Here is a 23684-nt window from a genome sequence, read left to right as displayed (position 1 = left end):
CATGTATGGATGTGAGAGTTAGACTATAAAGAAAGCTGAGTGCCAAAGAATTGATGCTTTTGAACTGTGGTGTTGGAAAAGACTCTTGAGAGTCCCTTGGACTGCAAGGAGATCCAACCAGTCCATCCTAAAGGAAATCAGTCCTGATGAAACTCCAATACTTTGGCCACCTGAGGAGAAGAACCAACTCATTGGAAAAGACCCTGATGCTGTGAAAGATTGAAGGCAGGAGGAGAAGGGGACGACAGAGGATGAGACGGTTGGATGGCATCACTGACTCAATGGACATGAGTTTGAGTAAACTCCGGGAATTGGTGATGGACAGGGAGGCCTGGCATGCTGCAGTCCATGGGGTCACAAAGAGTCGGCCACAACTGAGTGACTGAACTGAATTGAACAGATGCTAACTGGTGCATTGCCACTGAAAGAGCTGCAGGTCTCAGATTCTATCTGAGGAGGAGCGTGTAGGGAACCCCGAGGTCAGGGGAGGAATCAGAAAAAGACACTCAAGAATTTGAAGCTTCTGGCACATACGTCTATGGAGAGCTTTACATACAGCCTTACTCCTAGGCAGATTAACGTGCACCCTCATTCTAAAAACCCATAAATTCCTATCATTTCATACAACCTGTGCAGCTTTCAGCAAAATATTGCAAAGCATGCCAAAAGGTAAGGGAATTGAAAATCACAATTTGAATAGACAGAGCAATGATCAGCACGAGACTCAGATAAGATACCAGCCTGAAACTATCAAACAGGGAATTGATTGATTGATTGATAGACTTTTGGCTGCACTAGCTCTTCATTTTGTCTGGGTCTTGGCTGTGTCCTGTGGGCTCTTCATTGTAGCATGTGAGCTTTCCCGCCCCGTGGCATGTGAGATCTTAGCTCCTCGACCAGGGATTGAACCCACGTCCCCTGCATTGGAAGGTGAATTCTTAACCACTGAACCACCAGGGAAGTCCCTCTAACAAGGAATTTAAAATAACTGATTAATACATAAAGGGTTCTAATAGAAAAAGTGGGCACCATGCAGAAACAGATGGGTAATTTAGGCAGAGAGATGGAACCTCTAAGGAAGAATCAAAAGGAAATGCTAGAGATGGAAAACAATGGCAGAAATAAAGGATGCCTCTGGTGGGCTCATCTGTGGACTGGACATGGCTGAGGAAAGACTCAGTGAATCTGAATAGATGTCAAGAGAAACTTCCCAAAGTGAAGTGCAAAGAGAAAATGGAATACAAGAAACAACAGGAAAGGCAGCCAAGAACTGTGAGGCTGTCTCCAAAGCTGTAACATCTGTGAAGCTGGGATCCCATGAGGAGCAGAAAGAGCGAGAGAGCAGAATATCTGAAATAATGATGGCTGAGAATTTTCAAAAGTTAATGACAGGCACCTAGCTTATCCCTCCTAACTCAGGAACTTGGGATTAATATCTACACACTACTCTGTATAAATTAGATAAATAACAAGGTCGTATCATATAGCACAGGAAACTATGCTTAATACATCTTATAATAACCTATAGGGCTTCCCAAGTGGTGCAGTGATAGAGAATCTACCTGCCAATGAAGGAGAAGCAGGAGACCCAGGTTCGATCCCTGAATCAGAAAGATCATCTGGAGGAGGAAATGGCAACCCGCTCCAGGATTCTTGCCTGGAGAATCCCATGGACAGAGGAGCCTGGCGGGCTACAGTCCGTGGGGTCACAAAGAGTGGAACACAACTGATCACACACAAACAACACAGCAGCTTGTAAGGAAAAAGAATCTGAAAAAGAACGTATATACATACGTGTGTGTGTGTATGTGTGTGTGTATGAATCACTGTGCTATATACCTGAAACTATCACAACATTGTAAATCAACTCTACTTTAATTTAAAAAAATTGACAGGCAGTCAACCATAGATCTAGGAAGCTCAGAGAACATAAAAAAAAAAGCAAACAAAAAGAAACAAAACAACAGAAACAAATGCACAAAAAGCACCACATCTCAGCACGACAGTCAAACTGCAGAAAACCAAAGAAAACACACACACTGGCATTTAATAGTAAGAGATGGCTAAATTCATATTTACATATTTACTCGCCAGACGTGATACAAAGAGCCGACCTATTGGAAAAGACCCTGAAGCTGGGAAAGACTGAGGGCAGGAGATGAAGGGGACGGCAGAGGATGAGATGGTTGGATGGCATCACTGACTCAACGGACATGAGTTATGAGCAAACTTTGGGAGATAGCGAAGGACAGGGAAGCCTGGCGTGCTGTATTCCACGGGGTTGCAAAGAGTCAGAGATGACTGAGCGATTAAACAGCAAAAGCAACAGTCCGTGGCTAGTGATAGAATCTAAACTAGGAGTTTGGGGATGAGTTTCACGGAAGCCACAGCATCCACGTTATTTCTGCATCAGTTGCACAATGTGGGCATGACCTTGACTCAGACAAATACGCAGTTGTTAATGACAATGGTATTTGAACTGCTTACCTTGTTATCTTAGATAGCTCTTTAATAAAACCAATGAAGAAGATTCAAAAAGATTGTTTGGGAAGAACTTCTTGTTTCAAAGTTGAGTTGCTAAGTAACCACTGCCAGTGGTAAAGGGGCCCCTCTCCAGCAGGGCAAGCTCTATAGGGGGAGGAGCTCTGTAGGGCGAGAAGGTCTAAAGGGGGAGAAACAGGAGAACTTGACCACCAGGGTCAAGGTTAGTGCCTTGAGTATATAGGTGGTGCTCCAGTGGTATTAGCCGTGGACATTAACTGCACAATGACTACTGGCCATGCTGAGATGATCTGCTTGCTAGAGTCTCGTGTGCTTGGTCACTCAGTCGTGTCCAACTCCTTTGTGACCCTATGGACTGTAGCCTGCCAGGCTCCTCTGTCCATGGGATTTTCCAGGCTAGAATACTGGAGTGGATTGTCATTTCCCTCTTGCCTGGCTTCTAACCGAGCATGGAACTCAGTAATAAACTGAGTGATGAACTTTTGGGTACGATTTTCTTAGAGTGGATAGTGGCAGTCTGAATTCCAAGACCAAGTCCAGAGTGAGAACTTTCCTCATCAGTAATGTGAACAGTGGGTGTATGACCCAAATGGGAATGAGTTAAGCTAGGAGCGTGGGTGGGCACATTTCAGGTCTTCAATGGGTTAAGTTATGGTATAGATTATAGATTGTTCTCACGAATATGCACACAATAATCCTAAACAAAAACATTAGCAAGTCGATCCAATGATATGCAAGGATAGGTAATACATTACCACCAAGTGAAGTTTATTCTAGAAATGCAAGGCTAGTTTAACATTTGAAAATCCGGGCTTGCTTAGGCAGCGCATACACTACAATTGAAATGATATAGAGAAAATTAGCAGTCCTTGCACAAGGATGACAAAGTCATGAAACATTCTATTTATTTATAGACTTCCCCTGTGGTAAAGAATCTGCCTGCAATGCAGGAGACCCAGGTTCCATCCCCGGGTCGGGAAGATCCTCTGGAGTAAGAAATGCAACCCACTCCAGTACTCTTGCCTTGGAAATCCCATGGACAGAGGAGCCTGGCGGGCTACAGTCTATGAGTCACAATAAGTTGGACATGACTGAGCAACTAACACTTTCGCTTCTCTTTCAACTGACTCATTGGAAGAGACCCTGATGCTGGGAAAGGTTGAAGGCAGGAGGTGAAGGGGATGACAGAGGATGAGATGGTCGGTGTCACCGACTCGATGGACATGAATTTGAGCAAGCTCCAGGAGTTGGTGATGGATGGGGAAGCCTGGCGTGCTGCAGTCCATGGGGTCAGGAAGAGTGGGACACAACTGAGTGACTGAACTGAACTGATAGCTGATTCACTTTGCTGTACAGCAAAAACTAACACAACATTGCAAAACAGCAAACAATTATTTAAAAAATTGAATACTCATCAATGTGATTCATTTCATTAAAATTAAAAAGGAGATAATTCATGTGATGATGTCTATGAAAAAGCGTGAAAAAAATGCAGGAAAAGCATGTGAAAAATTCCACACTCATTCATGATAAAACTTCTGGCAACACAGAATCAGAAGGGAACTTCTTTACCTGATAAAATGTATCTATGACAATTGTCCAACACACATAATTAATGGCGAGTTATTGAAAGTGTGCCCTAAGACTGCAAACAAGACCACTCTCCCTCCTTTCTGCTTTCAGTGAACTGGCAGTCTTGGCCAGTAATAGAAAGCAATAAAAAGAAACAAATGGCATAAAGATTGGAATGCAAAAAAAGACGCCATCATTATTTATAAATGACATGATTCTGTACATAGAAATGCTACATAAACCTACAAGTTATTAGAATTAATGAAGAATTCAAGTAAAGTCACTGGAATCAAAGTCAATGTGTAAGCATGAATTATATTTCTATCACCAGCCAAAAAACTGAAATGGAAAATACATCATTTTGGATAACAGCTAAATATCAAAAACCCAGGAATCAATGGAAAGATGTGCAAGACTTTTATACTGAGAACCATGAAAATTATAGAGCAAAATCAAAGAACTAAACAAGAGACAGGGATATACCACATTCATAGACTGGAAGACAATGGTGTTAGGTTGCTGATTCTTCCTATAGATTCATTGCAATCCCAATCAAAATCCTAGCAGCTTTAAAGTCATTTTTGTGATCTGCCTGCAATGCAGGAGACACAGGAGTCCTGGATTCCATCTTTGGGTCAGGAAGATCCCCGGAAGGAGGGCATGGCAACCCACTCCAGTATTTTTGCTTGGAGAATCCCATGGACAGAGGAGCCTGTCAGCCTACCGTCCACGGGGTTGCAAAGCGTGAGACATGACTGAGCATGCATGTATCTCCTATAGCTGCCCAGACTCCGGGGGACCAATGAGCTGGGCCTCAGATCATGTGTCTTGGGGAGACCCAGAGACCCCAGGGGAAGCTTAGAGGGTCCGTGCTGAGGCTGAATTTGTTTCAGACCTCAGCCTGTCCTGGCCCTCAGAGAGGAGCAGAAAATACCATCAAAGCAGTCAGAAGCTGTGGACTCAGTGACTCCTCTAAGCTGCTACTTTCTGAGAGCTCAGGATAAGCCAGGGTTTTACATACAGTCATGGATCCCCCTCACTCAGCCCCAAGATCTGAGAGGTAGCTGTTATCCCCACGCTGTGGATGAAGAAACTGTTGAGCATTGGAGATGGAAGCTTGAGTTTGTATCTTTAAACCTTCCACTCTGCTCCCCATGTGGGCTGAACCTGTTAGATCTCTCTAGAACCAACTTAGGGGGCCCTCGAACATGTCTGTTTCTGTCCTTGGCGGGGCACAATGGACAGGTTTTACAGTCGGACTGAGGTCTGAGCCCTGCTCTGCTGTCTCCATATCTGGGGTGTGACTTTGGCAAGAACCTACTCAAACCTGTTCCTCATCTCCCATGTGGGTACCCAGAGCCATGGGGCTCTCTCAGGAAAGTGAGATACAGTCTGTTCTTGTTATTTGCAATGTGATGTTCTATAAAGTTGCAGAGACACTGAACCTGTGAATACTGAACCCTTGCTTCTTGGGGAAATATAGGCCCACTGCATTTTTTCATCAACTGACCAGCACATAACTTTGCTTCATATACAGTTGATGTTCAGTCACTAAGTTGTATCCACCTCTTTGCAGCGACCCCATGGGCTGCAGCACACCAAGGTCCTCTGTCCTCCACAATTTCCCAGAGCTTGCTCAGACTCATGTCCCCTGAGTGGGTGATGCCATCTAACCATCTCACCCTCTGCTGCCCTCTCTCTTTTTGCCCTCAATTTTTCCCAGCATAAGGGTCTTTTCCAATGAGGTGGCTCTTTAAATCAGGTGGCCAAAGTATTATTGTTGATTCATTAATATTGAACTCACAGCCAACATCACCTCATGCTTGAGCAAAGCTTACCTCACACCTGTATTTTCTCTGTAAAGCACATCATTAGACAGCGCTACCTCAGGGGTTGTTGTAAATGCAAAATCACCCAGAGAAAGCACAAGAATGCAAAATACCACGGCACTAAAGAGAGCGCTGGGAGGAAGGAGCCTTGCTATGGGATGAGCTGGAACTGGAAGACAGACTGTTTGCCTGGTTCATCTCAGCTGGGAACATGGGAACCAGGCAACTCAGTTTTGTTTTTTTTTTTGTTAGGAATAACCACAAAAGTATGGTGAGTGTTGATCTTAAGGTTATAAACACATTTTAGTGAGTAGGTGAATTTGCAAATACAGAATCAGTGAAGATGGTTGACTGCAGTGCACCGGCAGGGCCTCGCCCGTGGCTGTCACGTGGCACCAACTTTCACGACCGTTTCTTCCTCCTACCAAGCATCTCACTTGGTGGCGACGGCAGGGTCCCCGCTCCTTGACCATGAGCTCCTGGCGGGCAATTGTGTTTCTCTCGATTGAAGTCTTAGGGGAAGCAGAGCAGAGAACCCGGCATGGAAGGCCTGTGATCTTGGGTGGATAAAGGCAGTTGATTCACCTCTGACTCTGAGCCCTCATCTGGGAAAGGGGAAGCACGGACCTGCCTGACTCTCCAGGTGTGGAGACCCCCAGCAGAGGAAATGCCTGGAAAAGGGCCAGAACCTTCTCGGGAGATGCTACTCACAGGCCCTCAAGACAAAGGCCAGCAAAGATTCCCATTGTTTCAGGGCTGTCTTCACTTGCCCTTCCACCCATCCAAGACGTGGACCCGGACCAGCACCCCCTGCGGAATTGAGTGTCAGTCCACTTTCTGGCCATTAATCTCGAAGAGTCTATCAGGAGCATTTGCATTAGCCCATCTTAAAAAACCCCAGCTGGGTCCCAGCGGGCCAGACATGGGCTCAGGAAACAGTACTGTTGTAGCTGGCCAGAAGCAGAGGCTCCATGGTGTCCAGACTCCATCTTGGACCAAGCCCCGCACCACGCTGTCTGTACCCCAGCCAACCTGACTGCGTGAGGATGTCATAGATGATCACCCCTGGAGAAGGACGCCTCCTACCTGAGACCAGGGGTATGATGGAGGAGGCACCCTGGCTGGAGGACTCGCCACCCCCAGCCCAAACTCTTGGGTGGTTGGGGAACAGCCTGGCTGGGTCCTTGGAACCTGAGCTTGGGTGGCTGGCAGGAACTAGACATGCTCGTGTGATGGAGAACGGAGGCGAGGCGAGAGTTCTGCAGACAGCCTGGGCCCCTGCCCCGCCTCTGCCGCCTCCCCCAACACACAGACTGTCCTTCCCGTGATGACCATGCAGCTTTCTTAATGGAACACAATCGCTGAACTTGGTACATTTCAAGCACTTTAGCCTTCCAGGACACCAGACTGCTGATGAAAACCATCTTCCGTGGGCGCCATGTTAATGAGAGGCCAAATTTCATATGCTTGCAAACTTTCTCCCCTCCTCCCGCTGTACTGCACCCCACCCCCCCTCAATAAAAGGTTGCATCAGAGAGAGAGAGAGAGAGATTTCCATAATTTATAGTATGGGCATTTCACTGGGGACAAGCGCTAATCTGTACTTACCGATACATTTAAGAAAATGCATCCTCCCGCAAGCCTGCGCCATTTATGACTCTTGGCACAAACCGCAATGCTCAGTCTTCAATTAAGGGACACCTTAGGGTTCATTATCACACAATCACTCCCTGTGAACCATGCCAAATGCTGTTTTGGCACGGAGCTTGGAAGATGAATTAGAAGGAAGTCTTCTCTGTAATGCCGTCTCCCTAAATCCCATTCCCACCATCAGCGTTTATGCCCTTCTCTGGCGCGACCCCCTCCTTCTTTCCAAGTGGCTTTTACTATTCAATTTCTCAACGTCAAAGTCGATTCTCTAGAGGTGTAGTCAGAGATGCCACGTCTCCTTTTTGTCTTCCGGCTCTCAACAGGCCTCAGAATGGCTACAGATGGGCGGCTCTCCACACCCGTTGTTGGCCTAAAGGAGCCACAGATGCTTTTCTTCCCCCTCCTCTTAAGAGCCTGGGGTAGAGAGAAGAAAAGGGACCAGAACGGGAGTCACATGCCATGAGAATGAGCCATAAGGAGGTTCTAAACAGGGTCCTCCTCGCAGCCCTGTGTCTAAACCAAGAGGTGCCTCACGCGCACGGCTCACAGCAGAGGGAGGTGAGTTCAGAGTCAAGGGGAGAGCTCTGTTCAAAGCTGGTCACTTCCACCAACGGGAAAGGAGGCAGGAAAAGGAGAGTTCAAAGGCCCATCTCCTTACCCCCTCAAAAACCCTCCAGTCCAGGGCCCACACTGTGCCCATGTGTCCTGAATCTACAGGACCCCTCCCTGGCTTCAACCCGGGGGTAAGGGCACCCCTTTTTGTCTCCTTCATAAAAACACTGAAACAGAACGAGCATGTTTCCTGGCACTTTTCAGCTCTCCCAGCTGCCCAGGTCCCACCAATGATGTGGGCTGAGAGAAAACAGCACCCATCCAGGGAAGGGGCGGCCCTGGGCTGTGGAAGGAACTGGCGGGTGGATGCACCGGGCCACATCCAGGCTGCCCGTTTAGGTTCCAATTTCCCAGGGCTGTGTGGGGAGGTAGGTGGGCGGGAGGGAGCTGACTCAGGCGCGGGGATGTGCCTGGACGCCCACCTTGGGGCTCCCCCCCCCATCTTGACTGCCCTCGATGAATCTTCCGGCTCCACTTTCGATGACAGCACCCCTGCAAGGAGACCCGTTATTGACTTCTTGGTGTCACACCCACACTGAGAGATGCGCAGATGTGAGAGGTAAGGGGGCTGATGGTAACCCAGGCTCTAAAGTCAAAACTGTCACGTGATGCGTAGCCGTTAAGGTAAAATTAGCTTAACGAAGGAGTTACAAACGCAGGCTGTGCTCGGATCAGCTTGGGCCACGCAGCACAAGGTGATGGACTGAGAAGCCTTGCCTTTCTTTGGAAGGGTGGGCGGGGGCGGGCAGCAGGCAGGGGCCATGGGAGGAACAAGAAGACCGGAAGCAAACAGACTCAAAAATACTTTGCCCACAAGATGTCTTGTGGAAATTTTATTATGTAGAGTGTAAAATGAATTGTCAGTCAAATAAAAAGAACACGTCTTTTTTTTAAAAAAAAAACAACATGCATAACATTTTCCAATTGCCTTTTTTAATAGTTAGACATTTCAAGCATTATAAGGAAAAAAAGGAGAATAGCTCCCAGACACTGTAACTTCAGTACATCTCAAACGGAATGTCCCCCAGGTCAATTGAAAAATGCAAGAAAAAAAAAATAGCTTCAATTCCGTTTTTCTTTCCTTTAAAAATACATGTTACCTGTACAAGATACACTACAGTAAACATTGGAAACCATATTATCCCTTTTATTAAATCAAAATTATTTAATTCATATTGCGGTTAATGCTAGATTTATTTATTCATCTAGTTAATTTGACAAATATTAAGAAAACATTTAAAAGAAAAAAGCAAAAAACACCTTGGAATTAAAAAATAGTTACTACATTTTTATGCGGTTTAATGTTCCACAGTGTTTGTTAAAAGTTATATTGAATTTATTTTTAATATTAAAAATAACAGTATTTATATTTCTGAGAGAATAGAGAAAGGTTTTTTTGTTTTTAAAACAAGCTTGGAGGTCTTAGATACACAATTGCAACCGGTAGATAATGGAGACATGAAAAAACATCTGCTAAACACACAAAAACATTTTTATATTATTAACCCCTTTAGAACTCTAGAAATTATACAAACCCTAAAAAATGCCCCCTCCCGATCCCTGTTGGACAGCAATATAATTATCTGTCTCAATTCAGAATTCACATAATTAATTATAATACATAATAGTTCAGTTTTTTAAAAAATGCAATAAAACCAGACAGCCAAGATACAAGAAATTAGAAGTAAAACATTTAATGAATTTACACATTTAAGAATATTTAAATACTGTTTAAAAATTTTTTTAAAGAATTTGTTACAAACCACCTAAGACTTCCAAGCCACTTTTTTCTGTTGCAACAGAAAAAACTGTAAATAAAGAGACACACGAACAAAACAAAACAAAACCAGAACACACCACGTTGAAATGTCACCGCTCTGAGGCACATTCTGGTGCCAGAATCTGCAGGTATTGCTCCAAAAAGATTCCCAGAGCTTACGCATTTGAAGTAACGAACAACGATAATGAAACAAAAATTGTCAGCAATTTTTAGTAACTAATTCTCCTGATTTTTAGAAAAATTCTGTTAATCTAAATATAGTGTTTCACAGAACAAAACAAAGGTTCTTCATCAAAGGGTTTGCAAATCCAAAAACCTCTGTTACAAACAGGTCTTTGCTCACAATGCTTTTGAGGGAGGGGAGCCGCGGGTCCTACTGCTCCTGTGGAAGGAAGGGGGACAGGTTAGTCTGAGGGCACAGTCTCAGGTGCTGATGTGCTGTCTGGGGCTCTGTCTGCAGAGAGGTAATGGGCACTGGCACACACGTGCTTGGGCGTGCACACACACACACACACGTGTGTGAGCGCCAATGTCTCAGCGCCTTCTTGCTCTCACACAGGAGGCCTTGGGCGCCTCCTTCCACAGGGGATCCTGGGCGGGGAGAGGGGAGGGAGGGAGTGACACTTCTCCTCGGTCACCTACCGCCTCCCCCCCAACTCCTGTCCCCACAGGGCCCAGTTTCCCAGTGAGATGACAGACTGGTCTGGGGGTTCAGGGCCTGTGGTCACCAAGGGACTGTCCACAGGGACCTGACTGGCATCAGGTCACCTGGAATGAGGCTTGCAGGAGTACTTGGTCCCCCGTCTTCCCCACATTTGGAAGAAAACTGTTTCTGGACAGAGCCCTCTGGTTTCCAGCCTTTGAAGGGGGGACTTGCTCTCCGCCTGCTGCCCCTCACTGCTGACTGGGGACAAGAGTGACAGCCTGGCCACCCCACCCTCTTCAAGAACAGCACTGGGCAGTGGCCACCACAGTCCCCAGGGGCAGTGCCATGCCTGTCCAGGGCCGGCTCAGCCTGGCATGCTCACTTACAACTGGGAGCCTGGGTCCAGAGGAAGACACAGAGGCCGCTCAGCCCAGCGGTCTGCCTAACCTATTCTTTCCCTAAGAGGCTCCAATTTGTTCCAGCAGGGGCGAGGAGGGGGCCAGGGTGGCGGCTCTGTACCGCTGGGGCCCGGGGTCAGGCACACACAGAAGGCTTGGGGTGGGGGAGTGGAGGCCTGGGTGGTCCCGGCGTCACGGGCGATCGGCTACAGACCTGGCTGGGGGCCTGCGCCTGCCCTAACGTCTGCCCGTAGAAGGCGACCTGCTGCCGGTAGTACTCCGCCCAGGCCATGGTGTAGTCCGGTGGGGTGCTGGCCTGGGGCGCGGCGCTGGCGGCGTGACCTGACGGGCAAAGCAGAGCGCTGGTTACTGGGAGGCGAAGGGCACAGTCAGCCTGTAGGGACCCCTTCCCAGAGCCTCTTGGGAGGCTTCCCAGGGGGCGCCTGGACCAAGTGCCTGATGCCCACGCTGTCTGGCCAGACGTGGTCTGCCCAAGCATGGCTGCAGACAGCATGGTTATCAGAGCTTCCTCGCCTGGGCCCCGCTCCACACCTACAGTCTGCTTCTCTCATTAGCCATGTTCTCGGGGTCCGTCTGTCCAGCCAGCTCCCTGCCAGTGCCCGGGGCCAGGGTGGGAGGAGGGAGGGCAAGGAAGCAGGCGCCCCAGAGGGGGTGTATGTGCGCGCACCTGCACGGGGCATCGCAGCCCATGGGGGTCCAGGATCTGGACCGTGGGGGTTGGGGGGGTCTGGGAAGACTGGGCACAGGCGCCTTCACCAGCTGCTCCAGGCGACGGTGACCCCGCTGACCCCTGCCCCGGCCCCTAGAAGGGCTATGGGCCTGGTAACGATCGCAAACACAGGATGACTGCTTCTCTGACAGTGTCTGAGCCGCGCTCTTCCAAGCAGCCAGTGAGATCCTTTAGACTCAAGACATGAGACACCTCTTCTGACCACATCCGAACGTGCCGGTTCAGCAGTTGTGGGATGCACACAGAGGGCTCAGGGCTCATTTTAAGTGATTCACCTGAGGTAGTTTTTTTTTGGGGGGGTTGCCGTTATGAAGTTTTCTCCTCTTTTTAAAAAAACTGGGTTAGTGGAGAAAACTGGCACAGCGAGGAGCTTACTTTGGAAGAAAACATCTCAGTCCCTACTGCAGCCTCAGAGGCCCCGCTCAGTTTCACCTCCTCCCTGCCTCACCTGCCCCGCGATGGCCAGGGAGAGCCAGGCAGCGGCCGGGTGGCGAGACGGCTGACGGCCCCTCACCGGCCTGGGCCTAACCAAGGGTCCTCACGTGGACAGCCCAGGCTGGGGCTCTGGAGCCCAGAAGGGAAGATCGAGCAGGGGAGGAAGACAAAGACGCCCGCGCAACTCGCTGACAGGGTTGGGGCGGGTGGAGCAGACAAAGGCAGACGCCCAGATGGACGCACACAGGGCATGCGGCGAAGGTGACGGGAGCCACGGGCTCTGGAGCCCACAGGCGTGGGCCCCGGCACCAGGGACCTCCCTGTGGAGAGGCCGAAGCACTCACTCTGTTTTTTGTAGTAGTCCTCCCAGGCCTTGCTGTAGTCAGGCTGGCTGCTCTGCGGCTGGCTCTGCTGGCCTGTGCGGAGAACACAAAGGCAGTCAGGCCTTTGGGCTCCCCGGCCCATGGGCTCTGGGCCCTGCTCTCCACTCTCGCTCACTGGCCTGGGAGGAAGGAGGCAGGCCGCCTGAGGGAGGATGCCACTGAGCCCCGCGAGGCTAGGGCGAGCAGCAGGAGCAGCCTCGACTCCCGTGGGTCAGAGACCTGGGCTTCCGGGGCCAGAACCTGAGACCCCGAGCGCTGTCTGTGGCTCCCTGGATTGGCCCTCAGATGGACAGAGTCCAAATGGCACTGACCACTCCCTTCCCCTGTCCTTACTGTTCAAAGACTGATGGCTGCCTCTGGACAAGGAGAAAATTACAGGAGATACATAGGGAAAGTTCCAAAAACTGTGTTCAAGGTGACAAGATGGAGTACACGCAGCGAGGGACTGACGCCCAAACGTACACCCGACCCCCACCCAGCCTCGCGCTGTCCAGGGTGGGCTGGGGGTAGAGGACGTGTGTGGGGTGGCCCCCGCCCTCCTCTCTGAATTACTGGGTGTGGAAAGGCTGGGGGGGGAGGCGCAGGGCAGCAGCAGTCTGCCTGGGGCATGGGGTGGGGGGTGGTCACTAGACTCGACCACAGACAAGACGGGACCTTTCTTCTGCTGAGGGCTGGCCTGTGTGCCCCCTGTGAAGGCCCCACCAATGTCCTCCCTTGGGTTAGAATCACCGCCTGCAGCAGGCGGGAAGCTCAGTTCAGTCACTCAGGCGTGTCCGACTCTGCGACCCCACAGACTGCAGCACGCCAGGCTTCCCTGTTCATCACCAACTCCCGGAGCTTGCTCCAACTCACGTCCACTGAGTCGGTGATGCCTCCCAACCATCTCATTCTCAGGCAGGAAGGACATTCTCAGGTAGGAAGGGCGTACTCAAAATCAGGTTTCGTGGTCAAATGCTTTCCCCAAGACTTAATTTACTGAGGACTGAGAGGGGCATGGGTTTGGGGAACGAGCCCCCTCCCTACTGGGGCAGGACCAGACTCGGACTTGGATGCTGATGACAGGAGGCTGTAGATAGGAGAAGGCCAGGCATGAGGAACGGGGCAGTGGGAGCGCCCCGCTCAGATGTGGAGGGCGTGGGCAACAGGATTTTTCTTCTCAACAAGATTTCATGGACCAAAATCAATTCTCAATTCCCGAGTAAACAAGCAACAGCACAGATGAAGCCGGCGAAAAACCAGGACGAGCTGTGCTCCACTTACTTGGCCCATGTGCCTCTGCTGACTCCTTACCCACCTGGGCCTGGGGCAGCAGCGGGGTGGGCTCTGCAGGAACCCCCACCCCCTCAGAGATGCACGTGAACCCTGCAGCTTTACGGGAGAGTCTCCCCACGGTCGGGGGTTCCTCCTGGGTTCTCTGTCCTGGGTGATGGGCACGGGAGAGCCCTGACCCAGGCCGCTTCCCATGCTGGGGGTGCCTTCTGATGGACCAGGAGGAAAGGAAATGTGCCGGGCTGTGGGGTGAGCGAGCACCGTGCAATGGGGAGGGGAGAACCTGGGTGGTGGGAAGGTATTCGCGGTGGAGTTCTTAAGGATATTCTGCACGTTTAAAACATTTTGTTAAGAAAATGCCAGGGAAGAGAAGGTAAAAAACACAGCCACGCAGTGTCAGAGCTCACGTGTGCTTAGAAATCAAATCCAAATCTTTCAATTCACTGACGAAAGAAATGGAGCCCCAGAGAAAGGGGGACACGCCTAAGGCCATCCAGCCAGGCTCCGGACTCCTGGGTGCTTCTCCAGCTTGGATCTGACAGGTGCCTGGGGCAGGGTTCACAGCCAGTGCTCTGCTGGGGGGCAGGAGGGAAGGGGTGGAACCCTGGGGCCAGCCCCTGAGAGCAAAGCTGCAGCGTGTCCAGTGGCCTGGCGCTGAGGGAAGCCTGCCGACGCGCTGAAGAGCGCTTTCCAAATACCACCAGGCTGGCCCTTCAGATGTCCCAAAACAAAAAGAACCTAAGGTAAGCAATTTCGTGGGGCTTTTGTTTTTTTTTGGGGGGGAAGCCTATGGAAAATAAGCTCTCCCAGCAACCGAACTCAAGAACGAGTTCCTGAAGCTGATGTGGGTTAGAGAGAGGGCGTGGGTATGATTCCAACAACCTTTCTCTTTTACAATCAGTTTTCTTAAGACAGCAAATTCTCTTTGTGTTTTCTGAAAGTTCAGGAGATAGAAAGAGTCCCTTCCTAAGATGGTGCCAGAAAAGAAGACAGGGAGGAGGCCGCCTGGAGACCAGAGCGGGGGAGCGGGTGGGCACCCAGTGCGGGGGAGGCGGGGTGCGGGGCGGGGGCGGGCACTCAGGCCAAGCTGCCTGGAGACCAGAGGGGACAGCGGGTGGGCACCCAGTGCGGGGGAGGCGGGGTGCAGGGCGGGAGCACTCAGGCCAAGCCGCAGGCCTCTTGGACCCTTGGCAGGGAACAGGGGTGAAGACTGGAGCCCGGAGGAGGACGGGGTTGGTGGGACAGAAAGGTTTGAGGAGTCATCAGGCCCTGTGTCCCCGCCCAGCTGGAGATGTGCCCAAGGCCCCAGGAGGCCTGTCTGGGAGGGGGGGGGGTCCCACCTCCTCCTGAATCACTTACTTGGAACCTGCTGTGTGGGCTGCTGCCACGCCTGGTAGGTGCTGCCCCAGCCCTGGGTCAGAAAGGCGGGAGGACCACTGCGGAGGACAAGGGCCATTCATTCCAGGGCAGACCACACCCCCTCCCCACCAGCGTCCCCACCCCGCCTCCCACCCCCCTCCCACCCCCGGGCAAGCACCAAGGTCTCCGGAGAAGCCAGTGCGCAGAGTAAAGGCGGCCACCCACCTCACAGGGGCGCTATGGGGGTTTCCGTTCACTTTAGCAGCAATGTTTGGGAAGCACCCTGAGCTCCTTGGAGGAAAGGTGCTGAAAGAAAGTGGGAAACCGATAAAGACAAGAGCTGAGGACCCAACACAGGAAGGGCTTTCACAAAAGACACCCTTCCCTGACCCAGCCCAGGGCGGGAAGCCCTCCCTGGGGATGCTGGCGGGCCAGGGGACCCTCTGCCCTCTGGGCAGGCTCTCAGCCCAGTGCTGGTCAGTGAGCCATGGACAGGCCAGAGGGATGACAGGAATGCATCTTGCGCACACCCCGGGCTTCCGGCTGGCATCCCCAGAAGCAGCTGCAAAGGAGGGCCTCCTGGGTGGGCAGGGAATTCTCGCAGTCCAGATGGGTGTGGAAGACTCACTTTTGATGAGGTGCGGCAGGCGGCTGGCTGAAGGGGCTCTGTCCAAAGGGTCCAGGAGCTCCAAGACTGGTCCCCTGTCAGGGCACAGAGGGTACTTTCACCGCCCGCCGGCCGCACCAGTGCCCTCTGCCCAGGCCTGCCCCGGGACGAGCCACAGACAGAGACTCGTGGGGTAAAGGCACCCTGCGGCACTCACTAGCCTTCCTTCCCTGCGGAAGGGCCTGACTGTGGGGGTGGCTGCTGCCCCTCCGGTGGCCGATGTGCCACGCCGCCAGTCTTGCACCACCGCGCCTGCCCTGGCGTGCCGCCCTGGGGGAGGGACCAACCTGCTGGACTCTCCCGTCAACTTAGGCCGGCCCACGGCTCTCTCTGCCACTCTACGGCCCCTCTGAGGTGAGCAGTGGCCCATCTGTCCTCCATCAACACTCCCTTTCTTTATCTGCTTTGAGGCGCCTGAAACTAAAGCCAGAGTCAATGAACGCTGCCTGAGGGGCTGGCCGCCAGGGCGAGGCCGTGGGGGTCGGGGGACAGAGCTGGGGGAGGCTGCCGCCCGGCTGCTCCTCTAGCCTGTGGGGCCGCGGCTCGGGCCTGAGCAGCGGTGGCCAGGGAAGCCCTGTGCGTCTGGGCCTGGCCCATGTCCCTGCACCATGACCTTGCCCCTCGGCACCGGGGGAGGGGGCCGTGGCCCTTGCATCACCGGAGGACCCAGAGGCCCGGGAAGTGTGAGGTTCTGGGGGGAAGCAGGTACCTCGGACAGACAAAAGAAACCCCCGCGACTCCCGAGCCGGGCGGCAGGGCCCGCGTACGTACGCCGACTTTCTCATCTATGAGGTGTCTGGCCACCTCGATCTGCGGAGGGAGCCCCCGGATGGTGAATATCCGCAGGTTGGGGTCGGTGCTGGGAGGGGGGTTCCGCTGAAGCTCCACGTGCGCTCCCGACTGCTGGTTTATGCTCTTGATGTTCTCGCCCCCTGTGGGCGGCAGGACAGACACAAGGGTAAGCGGGCGACTGTGCGGCAAACCCCAAGCTTGGCGCTCACAGAGGAGGAGGGGAGCTTTCCACCCACCGGCGCTCAGCCTAAGAGTTGACAAGTCCTGTCCACTTATGCTTGAGAACGGTTCTAGTCAAAACTAGGGCTGTCTCACGTGTGAAACCAGGCTTCTGCCCTGAAGCTGGTCTTGCCCTCTGAGCCACGCTGAGGCTCGGACCCCAACAGAGCAGCCACTGGTCCCCGTCTCTGTGTCCTGGGCTGAGGCACCCGACTGCAGATTTACACACAGTGAGCTCAGCTGGGGAAGGCGCTCCCTCCTTCCCGGCCCTTCCCTGGGGGTGGGGGTGGTGTCACCGCAGGGCTGGCCCCTCCCTCCACAGGTCAAACTGACAGCCACAGGCCCAGCGACACCCAGAGCCCACCCGGCCTTTAACCCCCATCCTGTCGCTCCTCAAGTCTACGTCTTCTCCACGGGTGGGGGTGGGTCTAGACGGAGAGGCAGGCTGAGGATGGGGGTCACAGAGGCCTGGGTGGAGCGGGGCTAATGAAAATGTAGTTGGACTCTTTGAAAACCTGGGAGAGTCCCAGACTCTTAATGAAATTTGCGTAACAAAAGCTCCACCGGCGTTAACGATGGTTTGATTCTTCTCTTCAGATTTCACAGAACTTACAGATCCGCTCTGCTCTTTGGGGTAGGGTAAAGCCAGAATACAAGGAGAATTTGGAGCATAGGATTTTATAAAACCGGAGGAGGACAGTCTGTATAAAATCTGGAGTAGGGTACCAGGGAGCCCCAAAGGATCAAAGCGAAGACTAGAGGCCAGTCTCTGTGTCGCCCCTCCCCACCCAGAGTCAAAACTAACCTCCAACTGTCATTTCGTTGTAACGTGTCCACAACTCTTCCCTCCCCAGCCTGCCCCTCACCCACACGGCTGGAAAGCCATGTGTACACAAAGCATCAAGGCGAAGGTGAGTAGGGGCCTGGCCAACAGGCACGGCCTGCACTGGCTCATCTCACCCTGAAAGCACAAGGGGAGTCTATGACGGCCCGGGAGCAAAGACGGGGCCTGGGTCTGGCCGTTCTCCCTGAAGGCAGCGTGAGCGGCCCTTGGCATCACAGGAAGGAAACCAGGCGGCTGTGGGCATTCAGGAAAGCCTGGCTCAGCATCAGTTTGGGCAGGATGCTAGTTGGGTTTAGGGTAGTGCTCAATTTAAAAGGAAATTCATAAAAAGAGAAGCCCAGCTGACCAAAGGCTGAATGGATGATTTTCTTGAAGATCCGCGACAGTGTAAGGACAGCGTCCCTGCATTTTCTGCCTCGAGCAAACACATGCTCCTGGGGGCAGTGCTAGCCAAGGGTTAGGTTAGCCGTAGTCTTCAGCAGCTTCGCTCTACTTCCGGATCTGTATAAGCCCCTCCCGGCCCCCGAACTACTGACCTTTACCCACAGGTTGTGAATTTTATCTTCTCTGCATCGTGAAAGGTAAGCAGCTTCGCTCCTAGGCAAGAGTGTTTGGGGGAGTGATGAAGAGCTAAGAATAGGTGGGAGACCCTTCTACTGCACACCCCACTTCTGCCCAGATCGCTTGGTCCCGGAGGCAAGAGCACGAAAGGGCGTGCATGCCTGGGACTGAGAACCCGCAGGCCCTGCCAGGCCCTCCTTCAGGTCAGGGACTCGGGCCTGCAGCCCTAGACTTTTCCTCGAGGCGCCGGGCGCATGCTAATACAGTGAGGAGGCACCGAAAAACTGCAAGGGGCCGGAAGGAGTTAATTTAAGTTCATCTTCCTGCAAAATGAGGTCACCAGCTTGGCACATGGTGGCTGTCTCCAGGCACATTCAGCAGCCTGCTCCATTCTTCCACCTGATGGGGGGCAGAAGCGACCCACCAGTGGCCCCCCGGCCGGACGTGAAATCGTAAAGCAATTAATCAAACCTGCTAAAAGGCCTGGCTGACAAGAGCAGGGCTGGCCACGCTATCTGTCACCGTTGCTGTATTTATCATGGAAATCCAGCAGGGGCCCAGGGAGGCGCAGCGTCTGTCCAAGGGCTGCAGTCGGGGGTGGGGGGCTGGGGGTGGGAGCAGGCCTGCCTGCGTGTGGCGCCCCTCACCCTGGCGCCTTTCCCAAGAAAACAGGAAGACCTCAGACCCAGCCCTTGCGGGGAGGGAGTTACAGAAAGACCCCAGCTACTGCCCCAGTGAAATACATCCTGGCTTCCTGAGGCTGCTCCTGGAGCGGTAGGGCACAGCGTCTGTGACTGCTGCATTCTGCCGCCTCCTTCCTCTGGGGCTCGCTCAGGAGGACCTTATGGAGGACAGAGAGGCCGTCCGGTGAGCGTCCGGTGAGCACCAAGGCGTCACTGGCTACAAGCAACTGTCACAGCACCGACAGCAAGGCTCCGCCAGCCCTGGAGAAGACACTTTCCGTGAAACCTTCATTGACATGACGGTTCTCGAAAAGCACAGAAAAACCTAGATCTGACTCTTGAACTCCAAGGCGTCAGCTGGACTTAACGTCATGGCAGAAGGCCAGCTGACAGTCTGGGTCACATGTCTGAATGATCGCAGCACTTGGGCAGCTAACAATGTCCACTGAACACCTCCCAGCATGAATACGCCCTGCCAGAAAATCAGAACAAACTCACGTCATTCCTCCCACCTCTGAGAGGCTAATAACCAGGTAACAACACAGATACAGGAGATAAAACGTTTTAAAAGAGCATAAAACACACAGCGTCCGAGAGCGGGGCCCGGAACAGACTCTGGGAGACGACCGAAGGCCGGCTCGGGGGCACTGGCCACAGCAGCCTCGGCTTTCTGGGGGTGAAGATGTCCCCGGGCCGTGTTCCGTGGGATGCCAGCACCCCTCCAACAGCTAGAAGATGCCTGGTGATCACAGAAATTGGGCAAACTCTGGGAGAAAATGGTATTTTTATCTTCCATATGTTGTCAAATACATACAAAAGGAATGAACTGAGAAGCAAACAGAAAACCCGATGCTGAACAAGTTTCCTGCCAGCTCAGGGCTCTGCTTAGAGGGCGGAGAAGCCGGGCCTACTGCTTCAGAGCCCCAGACCTGCTCTCAGCAGCCTTTCTTGCCGGGCCAGCTCAGATGGCCCAGAAACCAGTCTGCCCTCTCCCTTGCTTTTCACTGAAGGAAGGAGCCACATTTAGCCAGTAACAAGGGCTTCTGACCTAATGTTCTCTAAAACACCTAGAAACAACTAACAAGTCAAGGTTTGTCTCCCTCCACAGGGTGTCTGTCACTCATGGTGAACACGCTGAAAAGAGAAAGCCTTTCTCACGCGTCGTGTCAGTGCAGACCAAACACCGACATCCAGTGAGGCGAAAGGAAACGCACTTGTCAGAACGCACTCTTCGCTCGCGGAAATGATCTGAATGCTTCCTCCAAGCTCCCTGGAAGTGAGTTAATCCCCAATCAAGTCCACTGACAAACACTCAGGGGCCCCTCACCTGTGCCTTTCCAGCAACCCAGGCTGCTTCAACAGGCAGCCGGTCTCCCTTATATAACATCTGTTTCCACGCGGTGATGAAGCACTCGCCGTGCCTGTTCATGAGAAGGCCCAGGCAAGGAGGTGCCTTGGAGGCAGCGGCAGCCTTGCGCCTGGCCCCTTTGGTCAAGTGTAGAAAACGGCGTGAACCTCGTGCTTCGGAGGAACTGGACGTGTGGCCTGTCTGCCTTCAGGCCAAGCAGCCAGAGGGGGAGTGCCAACCCCCCGCAGCACGGCTTACCTTTGCCAATGACGAGGCCGCACTTGTCGGCCGGCACAGTGTAGGTCACCTCCTGGACGCCGCCGGGGGTCCCCACGCTCCAGTCGCCACGGCCGCGGCCTCTCCCCCTGGCCATCGCCAGGCCTCCGAAGCCGTCTCTTTCCTGGGAAGGAAGCGGAGCTCAAGTGACGTTTCTGCCGCTGCCTCCAGGATTAGTTTTCCTCTCTGGGGAGGAGGCTAAGTGACAGGATGCAATCAAAGCCACACATTAGGACCTGAGCACCTCTCCCACATTTCAGATTCTAAAGTACTCTTTTAAAACCAGAATTAACACAAATCACAGGAACATTCACGGAGATGTGTGCAGACAAATCACGTGGTTACATAAACAGCACAAACACACCCAACTAAAACAGGCAGTCAGGTATAAATTCTGAAGTCTGAAACCCAATGCCCCGATCCCGGGAGTTTTAATCACTGGGCCCCAGTCTACAGGCATCAGGAGCTGGTTTTCTCAGTGCTGAGCCTACCAGAAGCCTGATATTAGACGCTGAAGAGCTACGTGTGGGCTTTTGAAAGTGACACGTGAGTGGCAAGCGTGACTTCGGGCCCTCCCCCAACAAGGTTGCTATAAAGAACAATTCAGACACTGCTCTGAGAATCAGAATACCTTGCAATTCCAGGTGGCACTAGTGGTAAAGAACCTGCCTGCCAATGCAGGAGAACCAAGAGATGCTGGTTCAGTCCCTGGGGTGGGAAGGTCCCCTGGAGGAGGAAATGGCAACCCACTCCAGTATTCTTGCCTGGAAAGCCCCATGGACAGAGAAGCCTGGCGGGCTACAGTCCATGGAGGTCACAAAGAGTCGGCTAAAGCTCGGCACCTTGCAATCCAACCAGCAAAAGGAATAAAAGGATTAAAAACAAGAGCAAACCAAGCAAAACTGGTTATCTTACTCCTCAAGAGGGAGGGGAAGCCAGGCACACCCTGGTCTGGGGCTGGAGGGGCCTCCGACGTGTTCTCACCATTCACCCAGCAGATAGAAGGCCCACATCTGGCGGCCAAGAGAGGAAGACCCCCTTCTCTCCAGGACGAAGCAGCCATTCTGGCCTCTATCCTGTGAGGCACTCAGGAGCGGCAGCCCTGAAAATCTTTTCAATGTTGAGGGCAAACCCAGTGGAGCTGAGAGCTCCTTCAGGGAAGGGGCAGCTCGACAGACCCATGACACAGCAGAGTAAGGGAACCGGATGCCGTCGGCCAAGAGTGAACTGAATGTCTACCGGGAATCTAGACCAGCAGGAAGCCGAACTGACGAATGCCTCCTGCGGCACTCTGCTTTTATGAGTGACAGGCGACCAGCAAACAAGGTGATTTAGGGATTTACATGAGAACACACACTCAGACTACTTTCTAAAAGGGGGACGCCTCGGGCTCTGGGAGACAAGGCTGTCTCCTCCTCATCTCACAGCTTCGCAGTTCCGGGATCATCAGTTCTTACCACAAAGAAGGATGTCAGAGAGGAATCTGTGACTGTTCTCTGAACCTGCCTCATCCTAAGAACTGCCTGGGGACTATGGGCAAAGCCCAAGCCACTGCTGGATATTCTGATTCAGGAATCTGGGGCGGGGCGGGTGTGGGGGGTGGTCCATAAATCTGTAACCTCAGCAGGTATACCCCCAGATGACTCAGGGGACCATGTGGGGTGTACCACCAGGTACAAACAACCTCCCTGGCTTGCTGCTGAGAAAACTATACCCAGAGAGGCTCAATTGCTAGGCTGCCAAAGGCCACATGAAAGACGGTAGAGCTGGGATGATGGCTTCTAACCTCTTGCTTCTTTCTTCAGCTCCTACTGCTCTGACTTTTCCTAGAAACCTGGGGGACATGACATGACAACCGACCACCAGCTACAGTAGCTCCCCAGAGCAATGTGAAACACAGCGGGGAAGGTGTCACACGAGCCCGCTCTCATTCCAGAGAAATGTGAATATGAGCATGGACTCTGGTGCCTGAAGACAGCTTTAAAATCCTGGCAGATCACGAAGTGCCTTCTAAAGCTAAGAGTAGATTTGACTTGTCTTATAATAGGTGTGCCCAACTGTTCGAAACCTGGCCAGCTGCACTGTGAATCCTCCAAGTAGCTTAAACAGTCAGGAACTTACTTTTGTGAAGACAATCTAGATTCTGCAATAATAAAAAGGTAAAAGAATAATAAACTGGCAGGGAAAAAATAAAATGAAGGCAGTTAAAAGACAGACGGAGAGAAGCCACTGGCTGTAATCCTGGAGGGAGGTAACTGACGAGAGTACTGGTTTTTAGAAATGGGACTTGAGAGGGGGCGACTGCTCCAGGCTGCTTCTCCAGGGTGAGACAGGAGGACTCTGGAGAGCCAGACCCACCTGTGCTGTGAGAATAAGCTCGCTGATGACATGTGCTGCGTGCTGGCATCGATCCGGGGGTCCCATCACCTGTGCAGCTCTCTCCGGACTAATACCATCATCTGTGGAACAAGATGGGAGAGATGGGATTAGGAAAAGCCCTGCTTCAGAAGGAAACAAACATCAATCTGATTTGCAGTCAGTGTTCCTACCACCAATGAAGGGATAATAAGAATACACCTCTACATTTAGGACACATTTTAGGCAGGGAAACATGTATGGCTACATCTTTCTGCATGGTCTCTGTCAAACCTCATTACGCAATTACAGCCATTTAAAAGAGCTATCAAAGAACTTCCCTGGTGGTCCAGTGGTTAGGGCTCCATGCTCCCAGTGCGGAGGGCCCAGGTTGGATCCCCAGTCAGGGAACTAGATCTCACATGCCGCAACTAAGACACAGCACAGCCAGATAAATAAATGTTAAAAAAAAAAAGTTACAGAAACTAAACTTGAAAATAGACTTGAGCTATGGCAATATTTTCCAAATATTTTCCTCATGCGATGAGGAAAATAAAGACACTGTAGATAATTTTGCTCATAAAAGTAAATTTGTAACACTTAAAGAACTGTCCTTAAGATTTTTTTTTTTTTTTGGCCATGCCACGGGGCTTTGTGTGATCTTAGTTCCCTGACCAGGGATAGAACCTGGGACCCCCTGCACAGAGCCTTAACCACTAGACCACCAGGGAAGGCCAAGATTTTTTTTTTAAT

At 52.2% G+C, this 23684-nt stretch overlaps 1 protein-coding gene, 1 long non-coding RNA gene and 1 pseudogene across 3 annotated transcripts in view; 1 reads left to right on the top strand and 2 right to left on the bottom strand.

Moving 5' to 3' along the window:
* Positions 1 to 3313: 3313 nt before the first annotated feature.
* On the top strand, positions 3314 to 3412 carry LOC129623895 (uncharacterized; annotated as a pseudogene).
* A 2724-nt stretch (positions 3413 to 6136) lies between these two features.
* Positions 6137 to 8761, bottom strand: LOC129622626 (uncharacterized). Its single transcript, XR_008700087.1, has 3 exons — positions 8588 to 8761; positions 7512 to 7967; positions 6137 to 6415 (listed from the first exon to the last, which is right to left on the bottom strand). It is a non-coding gene; the product is annotated as an uncharacterized LOC129622626 (long non-coding RNA).
* Positions 8762 to 8967: 206 nt separating this feature from the next.
* The window catches only part of FUBP3 (far upstream element binding protein 3), a 49859-nt gene continuing 35142 nt past the window's right edge, over positions 8968 to 23684 (bottom strand). For both annotated transcript variants that reach the window (XM_055541405.1, XM_055541406.1), the window contains exons 11-19: positions 22935 to 23035; positions 20559 to 20700; positions 16625 to 16785; positions 15815 to 15888; positions 15412 to 15492; positions 15187 to 15263; positions 12520 to 12591; positions 11204 to 11331; positions 8968 to 10327 (exon numbers count right to left, since the gene is read on the bottom strand). In XM_055541405.1, coding sequence (XP_055397380.1) covers positions 10319 to 10327; positions 11204 to 11331; positions 12520 to 12591; positions 15187 to 15263; positions 15412 to 15492; positions 15815 to 15888; positions 16625 to 16785; positions 20559 to 20700; positions 22935 to 23035 — 845 coding nt within the window. In that variant the 3' untranslated portion in view covers positions 8968 to 10318. The remainder of the gene's footprint in view (positions 10328 to 11203; positions 11332 to 12519; positions 12592 to 15186; positions 15264 to 15411; positions 15493 to 15814; positions 15889 to 16624; positions 16786 to 20558; positions 20701 to 22934; positions 23036 to 23684) is intronic.

This window comes from Bubalus kerabau, chromosome 11 (assembly GCF_029407905.1).
Source record: "Bubalus kerabau isolate K-KA32 ecotype Philippines breed swamp buffalo chromosome 11, PCC_UOA_SB_1v2, whole genome shotgun sequence".
NCBI classification, from domain to species: Eukaryota; Metazoa; Chordata; class Mammalia; order Artiodactyla; family Bovidae; genus Bubalus; species Bubalus kerabau.
Note: the sequence above shows the minus strand (reverse complement) of the source record. Positions and strands in the feature narration are given on the sequence as shown.